Source organism: Orbicella franksi, chromosome 2, assembly GCF_964199315.1.
Source record: "Orbicella franksi chromosome 2, jaOrbFran1.1, whole genome shotgun sequence".
NCBI classification, from domain to species: Eukaryota; Metazoa; Cnidaria; class Anthozoa; order Scleractinia; family Merulinidae; genus Orbicella; species Orbicella franksi.
Window position 1 is genome coordinate 29,790,435 of NC_138146.1, and position 24,689 is coordinate 29,815,123.

Here is a 24,689-nt window from a genome sequence, read left to right on the forward strand (position 1 = left end):
GAAACAGCACAAATACGTGTATTCATGCTTTTTCCTTCCTTCTTGCTGAATCACCGCGAACCTCAAGCAAACAACGCCAAACTCTTACTACCTGTATTACCAATCGGCATTGTCGCGTACGCTTTTACACTTTTGTGAGACAACCTTTGTCGAAACAGCTTCATACTTCGTAGCCGTCCTAGTCGTAGCTAGATTCCGAATTGTATTGCTAAATGATAGATTTCTTTCATTTAAAAGTCTTGTCCATTTTTGATAAACTATGAAGCACAAATACCCCGAATATGTTTTCACAGTGGGTGCTTACCATTTGTCAGCCGAATAAACCTGTTGGGATGACCGTTAAATAATGGTAAGGGTTTTTCCAAAATCAGCAAACCAAACGAACGAGATGGCGCTTACCATTTGCAATTCGATTTCTCGTAATTGTTTTGGGCTGATGAGAGACTGGAAACTGGAAAATTTCCATCGTTTCGTTCCGAACGGAATAAGAGGGCTACCTCTGGAGGTAGTCTACAATTTCCGAACGGATCTTCCGGAAAATTACTGTTCCATTTGAATTCAACCGAAATTTTCGGACTTTTTTGGTAAACGGTAAACACTCCCAGTCAAACGTCTCTTGAGTGTCCTTTGATGACGTCTCAAGAAGCCCGACCCAGTTCAGAATTTGAGAAAGGCCAACCCACGAAGTTGGGATTGTGCAATCATTTTGTTAGTAACACTCATAGCAACAACTTTTATTTTTAAACTTTGTGTCATACCAAAGTTTTAATCCATAAAAACCAAGATTGCAACTTTTATATTACTCACGTTACCTTATTTTGGTCAACCACTTAGGAATAGTCGTTTAAAATCAGGGTAGAAAATGTCTTAGTCAACCTAGATGACCTCGATGGAAATTATACAAAGTAGCTTTGCGCGCAATCGCAATAGAACCTTATGCGAACTGAGCATGACATTACGTTAGCCCAATTGACAGTTTGACAGTGATTTGATGGATCGTGTGGTTGTCCCTTTAAAAGGAACGTGATGAGTGAACTCCTAGTAGTTGAAGTAGTTGCTGAAATCAGTCCAGATCAATAATCGTTAAGAGCTGCTGTAACTGAAAGGATCAGTGAAAATAAAGGACAAGTAACCGAACTGGGAGAGTGTTGAAGTTAAAGTTGTTTCCCCAAACTTCGCTTTATCAAGTCTTCTCGTTAATTTTATCGCCGAGTCAGCTCGTTATTTCGTGTTAACTCATCAGCTCAGAGAGCGTAAGCAATCCACGACGGTAACGTAAACAACCTCCGTTTTGTTGCGTGGTCCTGTCAACTCGTCGTCTCGTACCGTCGTGTCAGCTGGTTTGGTCGTGTCGTCGTGTCAACTCGTCGTCTCGTCGTGCACGTCACCTTTTTTCGTAGGTTACAATGGTACAATCGACCCTTAAAATTTTTTTATCGATTTTTGAATGACATTTAGTAGAAGATCAAATCTTGCCTCGAGTGTAAACAGAAAGTCACAGAAATCGCCGAAGTTACAAGACAGCGCAGTTCATTAGTTGGTTTTGCTTGCTTATCAATAGGCTTTGAGAAATTCCTGATCTTTCAGATCAGTTGGGATCGGAGGCCTCCCTTTTCGTACCGGCTCCCCAGTCTTATACTTCAGTTTACCTATGAACACAACATTTCCTTGTAGTGTCGTTGCTGATAAACTCCATGCTGATCGTTTGAATATTAGACTTTTCCAGTCTCTCGGTCAGTGGGGACGATCGAAAGAGCGAGCGGGTGACGAGCGGGATCCGGGAGATAAAAGGAGAGGGCGGGCCCGCTAGTCGCCCGCCCTCTTTTTTGATCGTCCCCAGTTACCGTGAGCCTGGAACAGGCTATGTCAATTTGGGCCGTAAGCGAGGCCCGGTTCAAACGTCACGCTATTGTGTAATCGATCTCAATTGACCAATTAACTTATAGTCAAGTTGTACCAAGAGAAAATGAGTTTTCTCTTGGTGCCATCACTTTGGGCTGTTTTGTCCTTTTTGAAAATGCCTTACCCCCGGGGGGACTCCCATGTAAAAAGTCCGGGATTTTCGTCATCTCGTTTAGGGGTGTAAATCATGAATTCAGGACAGAAAGGTCCAGAAAGCCACTATTTTTTGCCGTCAAGTTATAAAAGCTGTCTGTCCGTTGTAGAGTGCTATCTTTTAGGGGTCAAATAAAGCTCGACCACGCCCACATTGGTATCTTTTAGGGGTTTAATTCAAATTATCCGACCAGCATCCCAGACCTTTACACGTGGAAGCCCTCCGGGCCCTGACAAGATTCAACATTTGTGCTAACTGTATTTTCAGTACATGGTAAGCACCCACGAACTGTAGATAGATATTAATGATAACTTTATTACTGCGCCTTTCAATAACATGCGGACTCTAAAATTCAAAGCTCAACCGACAAATGCGTTTTTCGCTACCGTCAATCAAATGTTCGGCGGCTCCTCCCAGCTTCCGACTACTGCCGAGCGCGCGGTAATCAAATCACTGAGTACAGTTCAGACAACGAAACAGTGCTGGGCAGTAGTCGGAAGCTGGGAGCAGCAACCGGACATTTGATTTGCGGTAGCGAGAAACGCATTTGTCGGTTGAGCTTTGAATTTTAGAGTCCGCAAATTATTGAAAGGCGCAGTAACCGTCTAGTAACTTTGTTAACGAAAAGCTTATTTTAGGGATAATCCTATAATTAATTCTGGACCGGCTAGATAAAAATGAACTCAAAGTAAGATTAATTTAAATCTTTCTGTTGACTACTATCGTTATAATAACTAATTTAAGTCAATGAAAGAAACAAATATGGCGGGAGGCAGACCAGTTAGCTATTTACAGGCATGATCGAGGAGTTGAACTACGTGCTATCGAGAAAATCAAGTGGTCAGAACGGGACTTGATCTCGCGACCTCCGGATTTCAATTCCGCGCCCTAACCACTCGGCCACGCTGCCTCCACTCGCTCTAGTTTAACATTTTTAAGTCCGTCTTCTGCCAGCCAGCCTGTAATTAACATCGCTCATAATGTACGTGGCCAGTCCGGTCCTCAAGTCCAGGCCAGCAGACTACGCGGGAGGAATTTAAAAATGGAGGTTTCACTCTAAAAACGCATCAAATGTTTGCCATTCACACTACGCCGGAGGAATTCAAAAAAGGCTCCCATCACCGCTCATTTTTAATTTATGTTCGAGGGAAACTCGGTCAGGTAAATCACATGATCACAGTGACGCCATTGTTTTCGAAAAGTTTCCTTTTCAAACTGTTTTCCGTCCACATGTAAACACGAAGCCGGCGTTTTCAAATTCCTCGGCTTGATGAACGCTTTCCGGAAAAGCTCCGTTTTCGTGACGGGTTAGTGTGAACGGTTGGCCTAGCCGCAGAAATAAGCTGCGTTTTCAAATTTCTCCCGCAAAGTGTGGACGCTGCCTCACTTTTAGCCAATCACGCGTGATTTGTGTTATATCTAAACACGTTCCAGCCACTAGCCAATTATCGAAGTCATAGTGCGTCGTCTGCAACTAAACGAGATTTCCATTCTGGATTGTTTTGCCTTTTATTGTTGTTTTTTGTTGCTCAAGTAAGGAAGCCTTGGTCCGACTCAACGCCGTTTTTATAACGGGTTGCTAAGTTACCAAAAACGGAATGTCACCATCAGCAGGAAAAAATTGCAAGCAAGAGTGATGATTTGATCTCTGACAAGACGCAAAGCTGCCAGCAGTAACATAGTCAGCAAAACTGTTCGGTAATCCCCATTTCATCCAGGATTGGGAATGTCTTAGAATTTCTTTTCCATATCGATTTCTTGCATACAAACCAGGACTAAACGGCGTATCAATCCACTTACCCCGAATGTTTGTTTTGGTGAACGTTGCGTGATGTTGTAGCTCTGGGGGGAGAAATTGAGTATTTGTCACAGTCGACATGCCCCACACCTCGATGTAAAATCTATTGAAATTAATCTTGAAATACCCGCCTTCTGTTAATTTAAATTTGGTTAGTTCAAAGCCATTTCTCCGGAAATGCTCGACTGTTTCTTTCTTCCCAAAGATTGCCACATCTGAAGATAAAAGAGTAACATCTCCGTCCAAGTCCCAAGGAAGAAGGCCATTGAACTTTACACTTCCTAATACGGAGCCACTATCAAGCTCGAATGTAATATTGTGTTCATCAGCAAACGTTTGAAAAAAGGACAGTGCTTTTGCATACTCTTCCTGACAACAAACTGGGAGTAACTCGCTATTAGCTTTGCATTGGAAACCAATATCCTTACAGGAGAAGGAATGCTTCGCCCCCTCGGGCAATAACACCCGATTAAGCTCCCACTTCTTAGCTAAAGGTTTCCACACGGTTTTACTAGTTCTTTTGGAAAACGAAGTGTAATCTGCAGTGAAATACATAGCGTCTGGACATGACATTATCAGGTTTTCATCTTCAGTAAGACGTAGAAACCAGTCTTCAAAAATGATCTCATTTGGAAGACTCTCGTCAAACTTCAACAGCTTTGTTTTGGCAACGAAAGGACCCTGCAGATAATCACAGAACATGCACTCGTTTCTTGAGTGATAATAGCCTTCCTGGTATTCCAGGACGTAATTTTTCATTGTAGTTTGCACACAGCCCGCTTTCCAGTGACCTGAAAAGTTACGGTAAGATCCACCTGCAACTCCAACATTTGGTATCTGACTGACCACACGAATTTGCCTCTCAAGTTGGGTAAGCCAGGTGAAGTGAAAAACATCTCTCGCAACGAGAACGTAAGGAGTAGATTCCATTCTTATCAACATGTTCCATCCTTTGCCTAGGTTTGCATTATAGACCTTAAAGGCATCAACATTGTACCTTTTGGCAGCCTCTATCGCTTGGTCACTACGTGTTGCCAGGTAAACCTGAACTGTAGGGTAGGTCTCTGTAATACCTTTTAAAACCTTTTCTATGTTGTTCTCGTCTTCCTTAGGATATGCAACAGTGTTGATCAAAATACTTATAACAGAACTAATTGGTTTGGCATTAGTACAGCTAGTGATGGCCCAGCCCGTAGCTTTGCGAGAAGTACCCCCCTTGAACTCCTCTGGACACACATCCACGCTACCATCGCTGCTGAATGTCTCACTTGTTATACTCGCTGGCTGCAGTCTGTCGTCTAAGCGATTTACTATTTCTCCTAATCGCTGAGCCAATCTTGCTGAAGGTGCTTGTTGCTGGACAAGTAACTTTTCCATTTCCAGTTCGATTGCATTTAGTTCATTTGCAATGCCTTGTCTAAGAGACAGGAACTGTTTGTGGTTATATCTGAAAAGAGATTTCATTTTTCATAGTATATTATTTTACTGTATTAAGTGCTTTAATCAAAAATCTTGAGATTGTTACATCTAAACCGTGTACCAGACAAAACGATTTTTGTTTCCTCGTTTTTTGTTTAGTCAGTTAGTCTTCGCTTGCAACTACATCGTTTCAACATAACTGCAAAGACCTCCCCTTAACAATAGTATTTGTGATAATCGAAGACAGCAAATTTCTAAAAACTAGCTATATTTAAATGTTGTTGATTAGAGTTATTACGTCAACATTACGTTCTACTTCATCTGCCAATTTGAAACTGCTTCAGCAAATGGTTTCTCCACTGCATATTTTAAAAACACAGAGAGGGTTGATAAAATTTTGAAGGTCCAAGCCTACGAGCCTATAGGCAAGTTACGCCACTGGTGGTACAAGTAATTCAATCAGTAAAAGTAGGTTCAAGATCACACACCTGTTTGTCAGTGGATAGAACCCAATAGTCAACATTGTTAGGCTGCCAACAAGAGCAGCGAAGGAGAGGAAGACACATCTCTTAGTCAAAGCGCACGCCATTATCTTTTGAACCAGACTTTCAAATCTGTGGATGTTATATCAGAATGATATGATAAATATGAGTACAATGTCAATAACCGAGCACAGTGAAGTCCTTAAAAAATGGAACCCCAGTATTTCCCAAGCTTTCTTCAGTTCTATATTGCATTGTTATACCATGAAAATCGCATGAATTTACATTTAACATTATAAATTTTAGATAAACTTATCCGTTCCTATACAACTAATACTTCAGGAAAACAATGTAGAAGATGTTTCTAGCAGTTCTAGCATCGATATGACTGGCTTCTTAAACCCCAACTAGTTGACGCTGCTCTTTTCCTGGAATTACCTTTCTATATTAAATTACTTGTAAGTTTGCTTTTACTCAAGCGATTTCGTATTTAATTTAAAGTCATACCAATTGATATCGCTTATAGATAATCTCTATATTTCTTCCCTCATACTTCTCGAGGTGTTGATTAACATTGATACTGGTACTGAGCTCGAGATTTCTATCGCGTGATAGTTGACAAGGGCGCAGTCCGAATCAACAAATAGTATACAAGGGCCATAGTAAATACAGCCAATCACAGGGCTCGAAATTAACTTTTTCATTCGGGAGCCAGCTGGCGACTAACGGAAAAATTTTGGTCGCCAGATCGTAAATTTTGGTCGCCAACTTACACGTATTATATATATAACTTACACAAGAACACGATTTCATACGTTACTTTGCATGCAAGAAAAGTCACGATTGAAGAGCGAAAACAATTAGAAACAACACGAGTAACAATTAGTTTTAAAGCTACAGTTGTTCTCAGGTGATATGTCTCTGGTCCGAAGGTGATGGTTGTCTCCTTAGTCATTTTAAATGAAGCGAAGCATAATACGTTTTAAGTCCGTGGTTTGCATTGTGAGACAAACACGGGTCCTTGCGTAGTTTCCCGTTGCTACTTCTTCGAAATGGCGTTCTTTATTTTGTCTTAAGTTTGGATTAACCTTTTGGCCGAATTTTCATTCCCCGCACGTAAAAACACACGTAATTCCTTCAACCGATTGGTATTTGCCGCCATTTTCGTAGTCTCCTCCGCAGCCGTTTTTTAGGATGTCACGCAACGCTCCCCCCAAAGAAACGGCTGCTCACATCCGAACAACATTCCTTTCACGAAATTAGCCAATCACAGCTTCCGTTCCATTTTCAAGAACGTTTTCGCGCCAAATTCGCCCTTTGAAACTTGTCCAATCAGGGAATGTTTTTTTATCTTTGTATCCCGTCGTGGGAGATGTCACAAATAAACATACAGATTTCCGGCTTTTGTTTAGGGACGCCGAAAAATACCGGCGACGCTTGCACGAGCTTTCTATGTAGCTGAAGACTCTCCAAAGTTCAAGTTAATTATTAGAAGCTTTCAACTCAAAAAATTACTGTCGAGAAGGAAGATATCTATTTTAACTTAATAAAGGAACCAGGAAATCAAGTAGCTTCGCTCGATTTGTTGACATCGAGTTCTGAATGCCGCTCTTTCCGGCCTGATTACAATCTGTAGGAAGCGTTTGGCCCTTGATTGACGCTTACAATTTGACATTTCGAGAAAATATATATTGTCTCATTTATAGCTGAACATAGCGATGAGCACATGAAGCACTTGTACTTAGGACTTTCATTTACAATTTTTTTCGTCCGTCATGATCGTAACCTGCGAACACCGCCTATTTTTGGCGACGTGCGGCGTGAAACAAAAGCCAGAAATCCCTCGAGTGTTCGCACCGCAGACCTTTTCGCGCGAAAGCTTACGTCATTCACACTTTGCTATTATGTGATTGGTCTGTTCAACAGAGCGCAAACAAACCACAAACACAAAAGGAAAAGAATGTGGTTCGGATGTGAGCAGCTGTTTCTTTGGCGGGAGCGTTGCGTGACATCCCAAACAACGGCTGCGGAGGAGACTACCATTTTCGTGGCAAACGAAAAGCACAGGGTGTGGAAGTGCGCCTGCGATCCCAGTTTCGGAAGAAGCCGCTGAAACAATATGGCGCGCCGTGAACGAGTATCGACGTGTCGAAATGCATTCAATTTTTTCGATTATCTTGTAATATTCAGACATTGTTTTACTGGGGACGGAAAGGTGATTTCCTAATATAAAGATTTAAAAACAAAAGTTGTGTCGTGGTTTTCTTTAGTTATCGGACAAAACGCGAGTCGCCAGTGCTCAATTTTTGGTGGCATTGGCGACCAGTGAGTCGAGCCCTGTAATCAGAATAAAGGAAAGGCGTTATTTACCCGACGGTACTACACCCAACCTTCCCATCGAGCGCTGCGCGTATGTTCGATTGATTGTGTTGGCCACATCCCACGCAATGGCATACAATGAGAAACGTTTTCTCGTGTTACGCCATGGTATATATAAACAACAGCCTCCATTTGGCGCGAAAATATCCACGGATATTTGTCCGCGGACATTATAAACTGTTCCGAGTTCCGAGGGCGTAGCTAAATGGAGGCTATTGCGTTTATTATCCTTCAAATATTTTTTGCAACATGCACATATTTCTGGAGATCAATTTCTCTCTCCGTCTCCCTCCATTCTCGTAGCTGTTGATAGTTTCTTGATTAATCAAAACTATTACAAAATTCTCGAACGTGATTGGCTATCAGCAACCCGATTTGCGCATTAATAATATACATGAAAAAATTACTCGATTCTGATTTGCTGAGAGCAGTGCCGTTCAAGTGTAACACCAGTGCAAAAAGTGTAACACCGGTACAAAAAGTGTAACACCAGTACAAATTGCACATCGTAATTCTCGATTATGATTGGCTGAAAAACAATAAGAAATTTTCGAAGCCAATGATATTACGTAAAATGATGAGGAAATTTTGTATGGAAACTTTGAAAAAAATTTTCTCGAATGAGAAAAAATGGCTTCAACAAAGGTCTTCCGGTATTTCCTCCACGCAAATTTTTTCATGTTTATATTATTAATAAGTAATCATACGGTTTTTCTCGTTCATTTTGGAATTGATTTGCACGCATCCACGTAACTACACTTTGAATGTGATTGGTTGATTTAAGCTACAACTTTGAATGTGATTGGCTTATTGAACTGTCCGATAACAAACTGTCCGATAACAACTTGGCAAGTGGAAAATAGGAGTTTTTTAAACCAATCACAATCGAGGAAATTGTAATTTTTATGATTACTATTACTAATCATAACAATTACAATTTCCTCAAATGTGATTGGTGCATAAACTGGTGTATTTTGCTCTAATTAATCTACAAAGTTGTAATCGGACAGTGTAATCGGACAGTTGGCTGTAATCGGACACCTGTAATCGGACAGTTGCACGAGCCAATCAGTTTAAGTCCTCTCCACTAAATCCACAAATCACAACATTGATTACAGTCACTATGGTAACCAATTAAAGAGACTGAATTTGTAAAATTGTGAAGGTTTAGGCCCGGTTCAAACGTCGAACTTTACATGTGCCGAACCTAATAGCCCCAATTAAGTACATGACGAGATCGACGTTTGAATCAATTAAGTTTGACAGATGTTATTTGGGTCGACCCGGGAATTAAGTTCGACGTGGCCAGTCGGTCAGTTCGACTACGGAGCGACTCCGATTCAAACGTCGAACTTTTCATGGACCAAACCTATAATGCATACATTACAAATACATTAAATGAATGAAGTTTTACCCCGAGATCTACACGTTTCCTATTTTTGTCATGCGCACACACCTTGTTTTGATCATTTGGAACAAAATAGCGGGAAGAGCGGGACGATATGTGTTCTTATTGCTTCAAGAGCACGAATTGATACTTGCCTAATTTGCATAAACCACTTCTGCATGCAGTGTTCCGTATTTGAAAACGATGAGACTGTAGCGGGTTGGAAAGCAGTATGGTAAGCCGTTTGTAGCAAAATTCAATCCTTGCAATATATGTTTAACCCTTTAAATAACGGTTTTATTTAAACATGTAAAAAGGCATTCAATCCAATGGCAAATAAAATTTTTGGTTCAATTCAATCTTTTAATTTTAAATTTCATGATTTAATCCAATACCTGGAATATTGGTTCAATCCAATACCTGGAATATTGATTCACTCCAATACCTGGAATATTGATTCAGTCCAATACCTGGAATATTGATTCAATCCAATACCTCGAATATTGATGCAAACTTCCTGGGCCGAGCGCGGCCAACAGGAACGAGAGTAACTGAGCACTAGAGAGCACTGAAAACATGGCGGGCGAAGGAGAACTAGATCTAGAAGTCGAGTTTCCTAAGTTTCTTGCAGACTTCTTGGATAAAACGGAAATAATTTTTGAGAATTTTGACTCAGAAGTTGCAGAAGCGCACGCCGAAGTTCTTGATCAAACCATTAGTCTGCTTGGGTAAATGAGGCATTGCCACAACCGAGACACAAGGGACAAGGAAAATTTAGATTCCACTGCTGTCGCTTTTGTACATGTGCTCAGTGTGTTGCGTCGCAGAGCTATTATTCCGTCAATTTTTACTGCGGAATCCATTACGATAGAAAGCGAAAAAAGAGGAAATCATGGAAGACCATTTCTTAAAATTCCTGTTGAGGTGCTTGAGAAACTTTGAGGACTAGGATTCATCTGGACAACGATTCATCTGGACAACGATAACAGAGATGATTGGAGTTTCGAGATGGACAATTCACAGAAGAGTGACAGACGGTATGGCTTAGAAGATATAAGGGGTTTCGACAGCTTACCTGATAAGGAACCGAAATCAGTCAAGAGTACATTTCTAACCATGGGGGTGCTACTGGATATAACTTCATTGCAGGTTTCTTTAGTCCATTGGGTTACGGGTTCAACGGAGAAGAATAAGAGAAAGGTTAACAAAATTAGATTCCCAAAATACTGTCTTGAGATGGGGTGCGTAAATTCGCTTTGGCATCTGGATGGACATCACTCTCTGATCCGATGGAAAATATTAATTCACGGCTGTATAGACGGATTTTCTCGAATTTCTTGAATTGTTTCTGGATGCCGTTAAGAGAGACGGAGAATTTTGGCCTTTGAGAGTACGAGTATATCATGGTGTTGAAAACGTTGGTGTGTGCGATACAATGGTGCAGGTTAGAAGAGAGGAGAGGGGCAGCTTCACTGCAGGGCCATCAACACAACCAACGAATTGAAAGATTCTGGAGGGATGTTTTCTGTTGTGCCTCCCACTTGTACTTTTACACTTTTTATAGTATGGAATTCTCAGGCATCCTGGACACTGATAATTCAGTGCATCTTTTCTCCTTAAACTTAGTTTTTCAACCAAGGATAAACCAAGCTCTTTGCCAGTTCACTGAAGCTTTCAACCACCAAAATGTAAGAACAGAAAAAAAAAACTGGTTGCCATAGCAAATGTGGCTTATCATATGATGCAGCCTGAAAACCCCCTTTCAAATGGAAAGTCATATGATTGTGAATACTATGGTGATGATCCTGATGGTCCAACTCCATTGGACAGTGATAACAATGTTGTAGTTGAAGAAACTGACCTGGGACAACATAATTCAGTGCAGTCATTTGTATTGGAAAGGCCCGATCCCTTAAGAGAATCAAGTCAAATGGGAGTACACATCTTCCAAGAGGCTCTAGAACCTGTGACAGTTAAACTTGGGCAACTGACAATTGCATAATACTACATGTGTGTGGGCTGGGTAAAGGAGATTATGGCCCCACTTAACTGAGTATTTTTGCAACTCAATTCACAACAGAAAACCTCACCCTGTATCAAGTAAATTATTTTCTCATCTTTCTTTTCATTGATATACAAAACTCAGAAACTGCTTGAATTACAGAATGCCTAACGTCTAGCAACACAACTAAACTGAGGAGAAATCAGGGCATTTTATAACTGCCATGTGCACTGCTCTGCCTTGTAGATTTTTCAGGTGTTTATCAAAACAGATGTTAAAATGTTGGAAGGTTAATTTGTTATCTTATTTTCAAAAGTACCTGGGACACAAGACTAACTTCTTGGTGCAATGGCGTAATGGCTACTAACAGGTCTCATGTCACTAGCCAAAACTAACTTTGCACCAGCCAGCCTTTTTAATACACAGTTTCACTGACTTTTTTTATAAGAGTGGTCAATCTTGGACATTTCTTGTTGCATCTAAAATGTTAATAATAATCACTAAGGAAATTTCACTCCCACAAACACGAATCCTGCTTTTCTTGAATATGCTTATGTTCAATCTCTGATGTACTTCTATCAGTGTTACCATTTTCTTTTATCTCCGTTTAATAGTTAAATATTTATATACTTATTGAGGCAATTATTTCCATGAAATCCACTCATAGTTTCCCTGTTTTCATTAGTTTCATTAGAGGAGGTGGTGTGGCCGAGTGGTTTAGGGTGCTGGATTTGAAATCTGGAGGTCCCTGGTTCAAATTCTCCACCCTACCACTATCTGGATTTGTTCTCGGTAGCCCAGAGTTCAACTCCTTGGCCGCTTTGTGTAAATAGCCAACTGGTCAGCCTCCAACCAGTTGGGATTCTTATTTGTGTATGTTATATTTGAGATATTTATTTACTTATTTACAGTGTCACCAATTAGCACATTTAAAAGTGCTAAATACATTTGACACTTAAATAAAGTTATTATTATTATTATTATTATTATTATTATTATTATTATTATAATATTATATCTTTCTATTCTCTTTAGTTTTACTTTGTCAGGATAATTCTCAATTTTGTTTTCATCCAGTAGACCAGTACTCCATTCCATCATGATTGTCACAATGGCTAGTGAAAGTGCAAAATCTACTATTCAAAACTGAAGTGTGTGGCTAGTTGGCAGTAGTGTTAGCCTTGAGCCCTGGGTACCCGATAATATTCACAACAAATTGGTGCAATGTTTGTCATAGAATATCAAGAAAAACATCGTTTTTAGGAAAGAAGTACCACATGTGGGTTAAATAATGCAAAACATGAGACAACAACATTAAAAAACTTAAAACACATCCCAATGTTCAATGATTGCTGTCTTGTAAAATGTAAAGGTTCTTATTTCAAAAATAACATAAAGCCAGGTTTACACAAGCAGTTTTTGTGAGAAAAATGTTTGACTGTGTACAGAGCACAGCAAAAATTTTGTTTACAGTTCAAAGTTTAGTGTGCCAGTAATGATTGGACAGCAGAAATATGCACAATACCAAAGACCAATGTGGTAGCACAATTTGCCACGGTTTATATTATTTGCCACAAAAAGCTAGCACACACAGCTTTTAATAAACAAATATGTTTGTCACATAAAAATTGGTTAACTTACATCTACAAAAGTGACAGTAATGGAATCTAAATTTTCCTTGTCCCTTGTGTCTCGGTTGTAGCAATCCCTCATTTACCTAAGCAGACTAATGGTTTGATCAAGAACTTCGACGTGCACTTCTGCAACTTCTGAGTCAAAATTCTCAAATATTATTTCTGTTTTATCCAAGACGTCTGCAAGAAACTTAGGAAACTCGACTTCTAAATCTAGTTCTCCTTCGCCCGCCATGTTTTCAGTGCTCTCTAGTGCTCAGTTACTCTCGTTCCTGTTGGCTGCACTCGGCCCAGGAAGATTGCATCAATATTCGAGGTGGATTGCATCAATATTCGAGGTACTGGATTGAATCATTATTCGAGGTATTGGATTGAATCAATATTCCAGGTATTGAATTGCATCAATATTCGAGGTATTGGATTGCATCAATATTTGAGGTATTGCATTGAATCAATATTCGAGGAATTGGATTGAAACAGTATTTCAGGTATTGGATTGAATCAATATTCCAGGTATTGGACTGAATCAATATTCCAGGTATTGGATTGAATCATGAAAATTAAAAGATTGAATTGAACCAAAAAATTTATTTGCCATTGGATTGAATGCCTTTTTATATGTTTAAATAAAACCATTATTTAAAGGATTAAACATATATTGCAAAGATTGAATTTTGCTACAAACGGCTTGCCATAAAGCAGCCAGTTCGGTGGCGTACTGCGAGTCATGCTTTTGAGAGTAAATGACAAAACAAATGAATCTTGAAGAAACCGACGACAGGAACGAACTGGACGAGGAATTGCGATGTTCCTTTGGGAATAAGCGATAATATCAGGCAAACCAAATTCAAAAATTGTCTTCGGTTGTTTAATGCTGATTGCATCTGAGTCGCCTTCTTCGACTAGTTCTACCCTCCTTTATCGCACTTGCAAGCTCTTCATTTTCACAATTTGTCTTTCCCACATTTTTCCGCCATTTTGGTCAGCAATAACCGTCGTTTGCAGTAGTGTCTCTTTTATTTTTGCAATTAAGTTCGATTACATTAGGTTCAACATTTGAATCAACTGCTGAACTTAATTATTTGGGTCGACCCAAATTTGTATTAGGTTCGGCACATGTAAAGTTCGAAGTTTGAACCGGGCCTTAGTTTCCAGTGACTGTTTTGAAAGAAACTTAACAGCTATTTTGCAAGCTTTTTCCGTATTCTTAATTATGATATTTAAAAATGACCATTAAAAGCTATTTTTTAAATTGTGGGAAATCGTAATGGTTATGATTAATTGGTAACAGGACATTGTGTCGTCCAATTCAGTCTGTAATCACACTCGTGATTAACAAATCGGACTCCCGCTTGGTATTTTTATTTTTATTCATCGATTATTTTTGTCTCTTAATCATATGCACTGAGACCTTCACACGTACATTCACTATATAACGAACTCGCATAACGTATCTTATTTGAATTTAAGAATGATGGCATGGAGCCGTCGAAACGTCATTCTTCTTTCCAATTACTTAAATTGAAAAATTTACTGCGATGATCATTCCTCACTTTCATAATAATTCTTGGTACATTTCTTTGCCGTCTGTCCTCTAGTCTGGAGAACGATAACCACGACGGCTAATTCTTTAAATTTCTATTTCAAACTTATCGCTGTGTTCCAGACTTAGTTATGTGATAGTTTTAGTTTTGACAGTGATAAACAAAGTAAATGACTTTAGAGCTGGTAGTATGGCGTCTCCGACACGCGCATGCAGGTAAACAAACACACCTGTTTGTTTCCTCGATCTGCCCAAACAAAATGGCGAAGAGTTTTAAAACGTCAAAAACATGCTCAACAGATGATACGTACAATGAGTAGGGTCTAAATCATATCTTACGCGGGCAACGAGTATGACATAGCAGCGTTTACCATAAAGATGATCAATATTTACTGAAGCTTAACTTAGGGCGACACACTTTTCAAGCTACGGTGCATCATAACAATTCAAAACTTATTTCATGAAATCAACACTTTGTGGACCGTTTACATATACCTTACCAATAAGCTTACTTGTGTCTTAAAAACTTACCTTAAAGCAAATTAGAGGTAAAACGAGCCAACGCATTGTTTGTTTCGTAGCGGCCATTTTGAACCCCACAGCAGCAAGAATAGGCACCAGGACGGGAAGAACTAGGACGGCTACCGGAAGTAAATTTACTCCACGGGGCATGCGCACGAGAACTCTCCACTAATCTCTCTGCCGTCCTTGTCTCGTCGAGGACGTCATTTCGCCCGACTAGCCGTCGCATCGAAAACGTGAGTATTTTGCGCTTGTTTTGCCCCGATAAATGTTCTTATTATGGAGTCCTTGATTGTGAATACTTGTTATTTATTCCCTTACAGTAAATTACAGTAATCTTCGATACTACTCACTTGACCGACTCCTAGTGCGCATGACTGTAACGCAATATAGCGACACTACATTTATCGACTTTATTTTTAGTTATATTGATAGGAATGTTATAAGGTTCGCATTTTTGGTGATTGTAGTGTAGAATACCACGCTGACATGCGAAAATGTGAATAAAAATATTCCTCGTCTGTTCGTTTGTGTTTCAGTCACTGTTCAGTCGCTGTCACGAGTGTGCAAGCTCAATACAAACTGTATGCATTGAGAAGACATCAGTGTAAGTACAGTCGATAAAATGTTGTAAGAATGAATGCCATGGAGCGTCTATCGAGCAAATAGAATACACATTTTGAAACTGATGTTTAGTTGTTTTTTTATACTACCCGGAACTTGATGCAACGTTTGTTTTATTTTTATAATGCTTGTTACAATTACAGATGGAAATTGAAATGTTCACCAAAAGTCAGGATTCTTCGGCGACAGAATTCTCAAACGCTCCAGTGGTAAAAAGCCATCTGAAGCAGGTCGATCAGATTGTTCGTTTAATTTTTTCATACGGAAATTCAGGTTTCTCTATTAAAATATTGGCAGATGTTTGCTTCGCTTATAAAGAAAAATAAATTCAGCATCGCTGTTCACTATCGTTTAAGCTTAATAGGATAAGATTTCTACCATCTTTTTTATAGTCTAAAGGATGTTTGAATTATTGACGTCGCCGTCCTTTGCAAAAATACACATCTTAAGCATTTTGTTTTTGGCGACACGACGGGACCCGCGAAAGTTTCCCGCGTCCACTGCCGTTCCGGTCCTGGCCTTCCCGTCCTCGTATCTTAAGGTCCCTAATATTTCAAAGAGGTTGCTATGGCTAATATGCACTGTCACGCAATCAAAAATAAAAATCGTAACCATTCAATAAATTAAGTCAAGAATCTGGGATATAATAGATGATTGATATATACACAATCTTTCCAAGATCTATAGACCACGAGTAGACCCTCTTTCGCTTAGTTCGTCGTGCGCGACGCGAAAGAAAACTGCGAGAAAAAATAGCCGCGCGAAATCCTAGGGACGAGGAAGCCCCCAGGATTTCGCGCGGCCATTTTTTTCTGGCAGTTTTCTTTCGCGTCACGCACGACGGATTAAGTGAAAGAGGGACTACTTGTAGTCTAAAGATCTAGGTCTATGCGGTTTTCCATTCGCGCGTTATTTAGAAAAGTGTTTTACCCAAATTTATAAAAGGTCTAGATAACAGCAGACACGTAAAGATTTTAAGGAAAACGACCAATTTTTTAAGTTTACAAGACATGTTTCGACAGAACTGTCATCTTCAGTTGAATGATTACCAAGCAAGTTGAATAATAAGTAGACAAAAATGCTAATTAAGACAAATAGTAACAAAAGAACGTGAAAAGGTGTAAATTAAAAGGATAATTTTAGATTTACATGGTGTAATTGCTGATTGAGGCAAGGTAGTTCTTTTTGAATATGAATAGCCTCCTTTATCTTGAGTTGAAAGCTGGTAGTGGCGTGATTTAAAATATGAAAGCAGTCTATTGAACACAATGAGCGACAACGTTCAGAATTCTGAAGATGTTTGAAAATGTGCGAGGCCTTATCAAAGGCTAAGTGCTCACGTACGCGTGTGGAAAAATGTCGGGTGGTTTCGCCGACATAACAGGCATTACAGCCTGCACATTACATGTAAACTTATAAACCACATGTGAACGAAGCCCGGTGGGGATAGGGCAGTCTTTCACACCAAAAAGGTTACCTATCTTAAAGGAAGAAAAAACTAATTTGATGTCTAAATCAATACAACAGCGCTTGATTAATTGTCGAATCTTCTTCTGAGTGATGACAGAAAAATGGCTTATGTACGGCAGCTTAAAGTAAAACGTGGGCGAGGTGGTAACGGGGTAGCCACGGGAACAATGATTGCTATGGATCCCAGTGATGTAACGGTTAACCACTTTTTCAATTAAATGGGCAGGAAAAAGGTTCTTTTTGAGAATTTCAGTAAGCTTGGTTATGTCCTCGTGTAACCCCAACCAAGTGTTGTTGATCTTGTAGGCCCTGTCAACAAGAGTCCTAATGAGACCTACTTTGTATGAGTACGTAGGTATAAAAGTGAAGAATGATCATCACAGTTAATTTTCCAATTTAAGCAATTGGAAAGAAGAAGCCTGAAAAAATCAGGGCTTCAACGCGATTCGAACCCGTGACCTCCGCGATACCGGTGCGATGCTCTACCAACTGAGCTATGAAGCCACACATTGGGAGCGAGGTCAATTAGTTGAGTTCATATCTTCCCGTGAGGAGTGAAATGATGTGAAGTTTATATGAAATAATTCATATATGAACTGCGGTTGTAGATGAAAGTGAAGAATGATCATCGCAGTTAATTTTCCAATTTAAGCAATTGGAAAGAAGAAGCCTGGAAAAATCAGGGCTTCAACGCGATTCGAACCCGTGACCTCCGCGATACCGGTGCGATGCTCTACCAACTGAGCTATGAAGCCACACATTGGGAGCGAGGTCAATTAGTTGAGTTCATATCTTCCCGTGAGGAGTGAAATGATGTGAAGTTTATATGAAATAATTCATATATGAACTGCGGTTGTAGATGAAAGTGAAGAATGATCATCGCAGTTAATTTTCCAATTTAAGCAATTGGAAAGAAGAAGCCTGAAAAAATCAGGGCTTCTTCTTTCCAATTGCTTAAATTGGAAAATTAACTGCGATGATCATTCTTCACTTTCATCTACAACCGCAGTTCATATATGAATTATTTCATATAAACTTCATATCATTTCACTCCTCACGGGAAGATATGAACTCAACTAATTGACCTCGCTCCCAATGTGTGGCTTCATAGCTCAGTTGGTAGAGCATCGCAGCGGTATCGCGGAGGTCACGGGTTCGAATCCCGTTGAAGCCCTGATTTTTTCAGGCTTCTTCTTTCCAATTGCTTAAATTGGAAAATTAACTGCGATGATCATTCTTCACTTTCATCTACAACCGCAGTTCATATATGAATTATTTCATATAAACTTCACATCATTTCACTCCTCACGGGAAGATATGAACTCAACTAATTGACCTCGCTCCCAATGTGTGGCTTCATAGCTCAGTTGGTAGAGCATCGCAGCGGTATCGCGGAGGTCACGGGTTCGAATCCCATTGAAGCCCTGATTTTTTCAGGCTTCTTCTTTCCAATTGCTTAAATTGGAAAATTAACTGTGATGATCATTCTTCACTTTCATCTACAACCGCAGTTCATATATGAATTATTTCATGTAAACTTCACATCAGTACGTAGGTATGTTGACGACACTTTTTGTTTATTTCACTCGGAGCACGATGCTGTTATATTTTTGACTACATTAACTCGAGGCACCCCAACATAAGGTTTACTATGGAAAAAGAACTTAATCGCAAATTACCCTTTCTAGATGTTCTTATTGATAATAGTGACACTAATTCTTTCCTAACTAGGGTTTACCGTAAGAAAACCTTTACTGGGTTATTAACTAATTATTTTAGCTTCACCTCGCAATCATTGTTCCCGTGGCTACCCCGTTACCACCTCGCCCACGTTTTACTTTAAGCTGCCGTACATAGGCCATTTTTCTGTCATCACTCAGAAGAAGATTCGACACTTAATCAAGCGCTATTGTAATGATTTAGACATCAAATTAGTTTTTTCTTTAAGATAGGTAACCTTTTTGGTGTGAAAGACCCTATCCCCGCCGGGCTTCGTTCACATGTGGTTTATAAGTTTACATGTAATATGCAGGCTGTAATGCCTGTTATGTCGGCGAAACCACCCGACATTCTTCCACGCGCGTACGTGAGCACTTAGCCTTTGATAAGGCCTCGCACATTTTCAAACATCTTCAGAATTCTGAACGTTGTCGCTCATTGTGTTCAATAGACTGCTTTCATATTTTAAATCACGCCACTACCAGCTTTCAACTCAAGATAAAGGAGGCTATTCATATTCAAAAAGAACTACCTTGCCTCAATCAGCAATTACACCATGTAAATCTAAAATTATCCTTTTAATTTACACCTTTTCACGTTCTTTTGTTACTATTTGTCTTAATTAGCATTTTTGTCTACTTATTATTCAACTTGCTTTGTAATCATTCAACTGAAGATGACAGAATTTTTGTCGAAACATGTCTTGTAAACTTAAAAAATTGGTCGTTTTCCTTAAAATCAAATTTATAAAGCTGTGTATGGAGACGCCATGTTGGTGCCCTTCCGAGCCGCCATTTTTAATGTCACGCAACCCATAAACTCGGAAATTTAAATGTCATCTATTACAAAACGAAGATCCCTTTCGAGCTCAAACATTGTAAAACGTCAAGTTATTAGGGGCTCTTATATCTGATGAAACTAAAACTTCAGAAGAATTGGTAATTTTTAATTTTGGAAAATGATGACGTCACATTAAAACCAGCAATTATTACGTGAAAGACGTTTCGAGGCACCAACATGACAAGGATCGCAACAGCTGTTTCGTCCTTACTCAGCGTTTTTCGTATGCGGTCCCCTGCAGTTTATTGGTTTCTAATACAATGCCAAGTTTATCTTAACCATTCAGGCCGTCTCCATAGGGGGATCATTTCCTGGGGGGGGGGGGGGGGGAGGAAGCGGCTTTGGTACCTCTTAGGGGGGTCCACAGCGAGAGCTTTTTTCGGTACCTTTTAGGCCGCGCTCCTTCCCGTCACTCTACGCATGCTCATAGTCAAGTCTGACAAATCTGATTGGCTGAGAATACAAAACATGCTCAGAAAATTGGGCCTTCCCAGAGGTCGCGATTCTTGGTGATGACCAAAAGGAGCGCGGCCTCTGGGGACGAGAATGCCCCTCCCTGGACTCTCTCCTCTCCCGTTATATTACTCGGAAAATGGAGAGTTCAGGGACTGCACTATTGAGCGCCCTGTTTACGTCTAATTTCTCCTCCAGTGTTGTCGTAGTTCGCTCGCTCCTGTTCATTCATAGTGCGGAAAAACCTGCCGTTGCGGCTTATAAGCCCTCCCAGTTATAGGTCCATCTACCTATGAACAAACTATTACTTCCCATTATAAGCTCCCTCCCGGATATAAGCCCGGACTAGTTTAAATTGAAATAATTAAAATTAATTAATTAAAAACCAGTATATGAAAGACGTACTTCGGTCAACACTACTGTAGCTCATTTCAATCCGTTTATAAGCCTCCCCCCACCCCCCCCCCCCTCAGATTATAGCCCTTCCGTTTATGAACCCATCCAAAACTCCTTACGAAGTTGTATAAGCCGAGAGCGTATACAAGCGGCAGTTTACGGTATATACGCGCGCTTTATTTACCTTTCTAAGAACGCTGATTTAATATGAAATTTAAAAGAAATTGAGGGGAGAATTTGCCGATATTCGTAGCAAGAAAGCCAACAATTGGCAGTTAAGTGAAAGTCTAGTAACCATGGTAACCACCTCTCTATCTGTATTATCGTGAAACGCCTTGTAGTGGGAATTACCTGAAGCTGTAAGTTGTTAATATTTACGAGAACATAACTGACTTGCCTATGATGGAATAGCCTAGAACAACAATGAGCTCATTGGCAGCCAATAGGGGTTTAAATACGGGTGTTTCGTAAAGCCTGGTTTTCACTAGCGACGCAAGCACAAGCGTAAGCACGATAATTCTTATTTCACCGTTAAAACGCAAGCACAAACGCAAGCGCAAGCAAAAACACAAGGATTCAAATTTTTCCTTTTTCTTGTGCTTGCACTTATGCTTGCGTTTGCGCTGCAACAAGTGAAAACGAAATACCGCTCAGGCATTACACAAGCACAAGGATATTTACCACACGAGCTTATGTTTGGCCAATGAAAACACTGGATCCAGATTACCTCGCGCATGAACAGTTTTTCAAAATGGCGGGAGGTTCGGATGATTTTGCTTGTGCTTGTGTTTGCGTCGCATTTCGTTTTCACTTGGGTCATCCCTAATGCTTGCGTTTGTGCTTGCACTAGTGAAAACCAGGCTTAAATTGTTCTTCGTTTACGTCTCCGGTGGTGGGACACCGGCCATATCTGCATGGTTACATTCTGGTTACGTTCTGGTTACGTTCTACAAATTGAACGCTACTGTTGGACCCAAGTTCTGAGTGCTGTTGATGTCTCTGAAGATATAACATCCCTGTAACAGATCCCGGTATCCTCGCAGCAAGAGCTGAGTGTTTGCCCAGCTTTTTATAGAAGTGCTTTCCCAGGCCAAAAACTTGTTATCACAAAAAGACATACGGTATCTACTATATAGATTAAAAAGGATGAAGATGAATAGAAAGTGAATCTTAATAAAAGGATTACAAACTTTGAAATCCTTGCTAGTCATATAATACTGAGGGGTCCAAGAGGACATGATTTTCCCTTGATATACTTGAATTCCTCGACGTCTGGTACTTTCTAATTTCTGATTGCATGCTGTAACATCGCGGAATATCCAGGAAAAAATTTAAAAGAATAAAAAGACGTTTGTTCAAAATACTTCCCAACGAAATAGAAGTTACTGGCGAGTCTACCAAATCTGAGTTTTATATTACGTATTCCATCATCTTACTAGCAAACTCAGGTGAGATTACTGTTAGCAGACGTGAGACTTGTGCTGAGTAATTAACAGCAAAAGTATAGCCAACTGCTACTAAGGCTACAGAAACTGTTGTGAGCGATCCTTACGACCATCGGTTTCTAAACAATCGATACAATGGCTACGATCATTGAGATAGAACGAATGCAATCTATCTTGGCGATTGTCGTTGCAGCGATCCAACGATCGCTGGAGAGTGTTTTCCATGTGATTTTAGAAAACAGTCCTAAGAAAATACGCGTGCTGATTGGTTAAAAAGTATCGTGTTTCTATAACTCGATGGAAACACAGAACTAGTACGAGCTGTTGACGTAATGATGGCGCGAGCAAAGAGAATTTACATTTTGAAAATCAAAGTTAACAAGTTGTTTTCCTTTTTTTCGTCGCGGTATTTTCCAAAAGAAATAGAAAACATGTTCTCCGTGTTTCTATCGAGTTATAGAAACACGAGCGGAAGTAAAAGTAACTCGTAAAAGCTGTGGAAACGCTCGCCTGCGGCTCGTGTTCCCACAGCATTTCTCGTTCTCCCAAACTTCCACTCGTGTTTCTATTAAGGTGGCTAAACACAGTTTTTGATTACATTATTTTACATTAGGCCATCTTCGCTCCTAAAGGGGAGCATAGGGCGTCAACCATGGATCTCCACCTAACTCTGTTACTGGCAGTTCGCTTTGCCTCTATCCACGTGAACTTATTCTTGGCGAGCTCAGCTATCACACTTCGCCTCCAGGATTGGTTTGGGCGACCTCTTCTTCTAGACCCCTGAGGGTTCCACTCGAGAGCGCAACGGGTGATATTATTCTCAGGCTTCCGTAGCGTATGCCCGATCCATCATCCGCGGGCTTCGCTTCATTCTCGTTCTCACCTTATGGTCATAATTCGGTTTTAACGATCCCTGCTCGATCTCTATTGGTAATAGAGACCCGGCAAAGTTCTCCATAGTTTCGGTTTCAGTAGCCCAATGAATCCACCACGTAGGGGGTTAGCCTTCGTAGCTTCACCAGAGCTCCGTTAGCCGCCCCGTTTCAGGGTTCCAGTCAGGCCTTCACGGTTACCGTAGCGGCCCTGAGGAATGAGGCTTCCCCAGCGTACTTCACCCTGACTGGCGCTCCCCTACTTTAGGACGCTGCCCAGGGTGTACGACAGGGACGTGGAGCTGGACTTACACCCTACAGTTTTTGATACCTGTGTTTTATTCACCTTTTTCTCTAAAACCCTTGATCCCTCGGTCGTCAAATATGGCAGCAAGCAAGTTAACAACACAAACATTGGTTTTTTGATGGTTAAGCTGACGTATGTGCCGTTGCCATGGCAGCATGAATAAATATAAACAGGCCTTTAAAATCGGTTTTGTTTATTTGTAGAAAATCTAGTCGTTAGATTTACTTTATAATTTGCATGCAACAAGCTTGTAATGATTCTGACAAGTTAACATCATTTTTCTAATAATTTAACAGAGAGATCTTTAATTATCCCTTGTTGAAGGTTCCCTGGAATATCTAGAATTTCTTTTGTTAAAGTTCAATTATTTTCAATACTCCAGTTACTTAATATTTCCTAAAGTATCTTCGTGCCAAATTTTGTGAAATTCTAATAAGTGGTTCTCGAGAAATAGGCGTATTTCCAAGAGTGCAATTTTTCATTCAATCTGGCAATTTTTTAACTTACTACGTATGCGCTGCATTTAACTAGGTTCTTTCGGTAAGAAAGGAAAAGCTGAGAACTGCTGGGTTCTTTGCATTGTGACCTTTTCTAACATATCTTTGTAATAAAAGATAAAGCCATCAATACACTGCCTTCAGTTATAGAGAAAAATAGCACAGATACTGCGGGTGTTGGGTAAATAAAATGATCGCTCTATTGAGGGCATGTTTGTTTTTGGAATCCTTGTGCACACGCTGAATTGCATAGGCAAAAGCGGGCGCGAAAACTGTGTTCGGCCACCACAGTTAGATTATTCGCAGGTCGTATAACATCAACATAAATTAGTCAAATTAGAAGCTACGATTCTGAATCTGATGGTCAATAAGTGAACATTGTGTTTGCTTACTGTGACTCATGTTATCAAAATCTATTGAAATAGCACGTAAGCGGTGATGCACTTAACTGTGTCGCCAGGACGGCTATTGAGCGCTTGAGAAGATCACCACAGTAAATGTAAGCAAATACGAGGACGTACGTGCCTTTAACATATCAATCAGATTATGACAACTCCTGAGCGAGTATAAAAATGAATGAAAGTTAACGAGGCACTTTCCATGCAATTCCGTTTGTTGATGTCATTTCTATCCTTCACGTTTAATTATAGTATATTTTTTTATGTGCGACTGAGCATTGTGTGGAAGTCAGCGACTCATAAATTATTGATGTCAATCAGCCACTTTTCTGGAGATAATCGCGCGCTCTTCCAAACCCTTTTCCCATCTTATGACCCAAAGTATGGGATTTTCCCACCCTATTTCAGACTAGAACTCAAAATTGACACTATGTACCTATGTTTTA

General features: G+C 40.1%; 1 protein-coding gene across 1 annotated transcript; it reads right to left on the reverse strand.

Moving 5' to 3' along the window:
- Positions 1–641: 641 nt before the first annotated feature.
- Positions 642–16,629, reverse strand: LOC145479170 (uncharacterized). Its single transcript, XM_081457447.1, has 3 exons — positions 15,232–16,629; positions 5,762–5,887; positions 642–5,301 (listed from the first exon to the last, which is right to left on the reverse strand). The coding sequence occupies exons 2-3, from the start codon at positions 5,860–5,862 to the stop codon at positions 3,636–3,638; spliced, it is 1,767 nt and encodes a 588-aa protein (XP_081313573.1). The 5' UTR covers positions 5,863–5,887; positions 15,232–16,629; the 3' UTR covers positions 642–3,635.
- Positions 16,630–24,689: the final 8,060 nt, after the last annotated feature.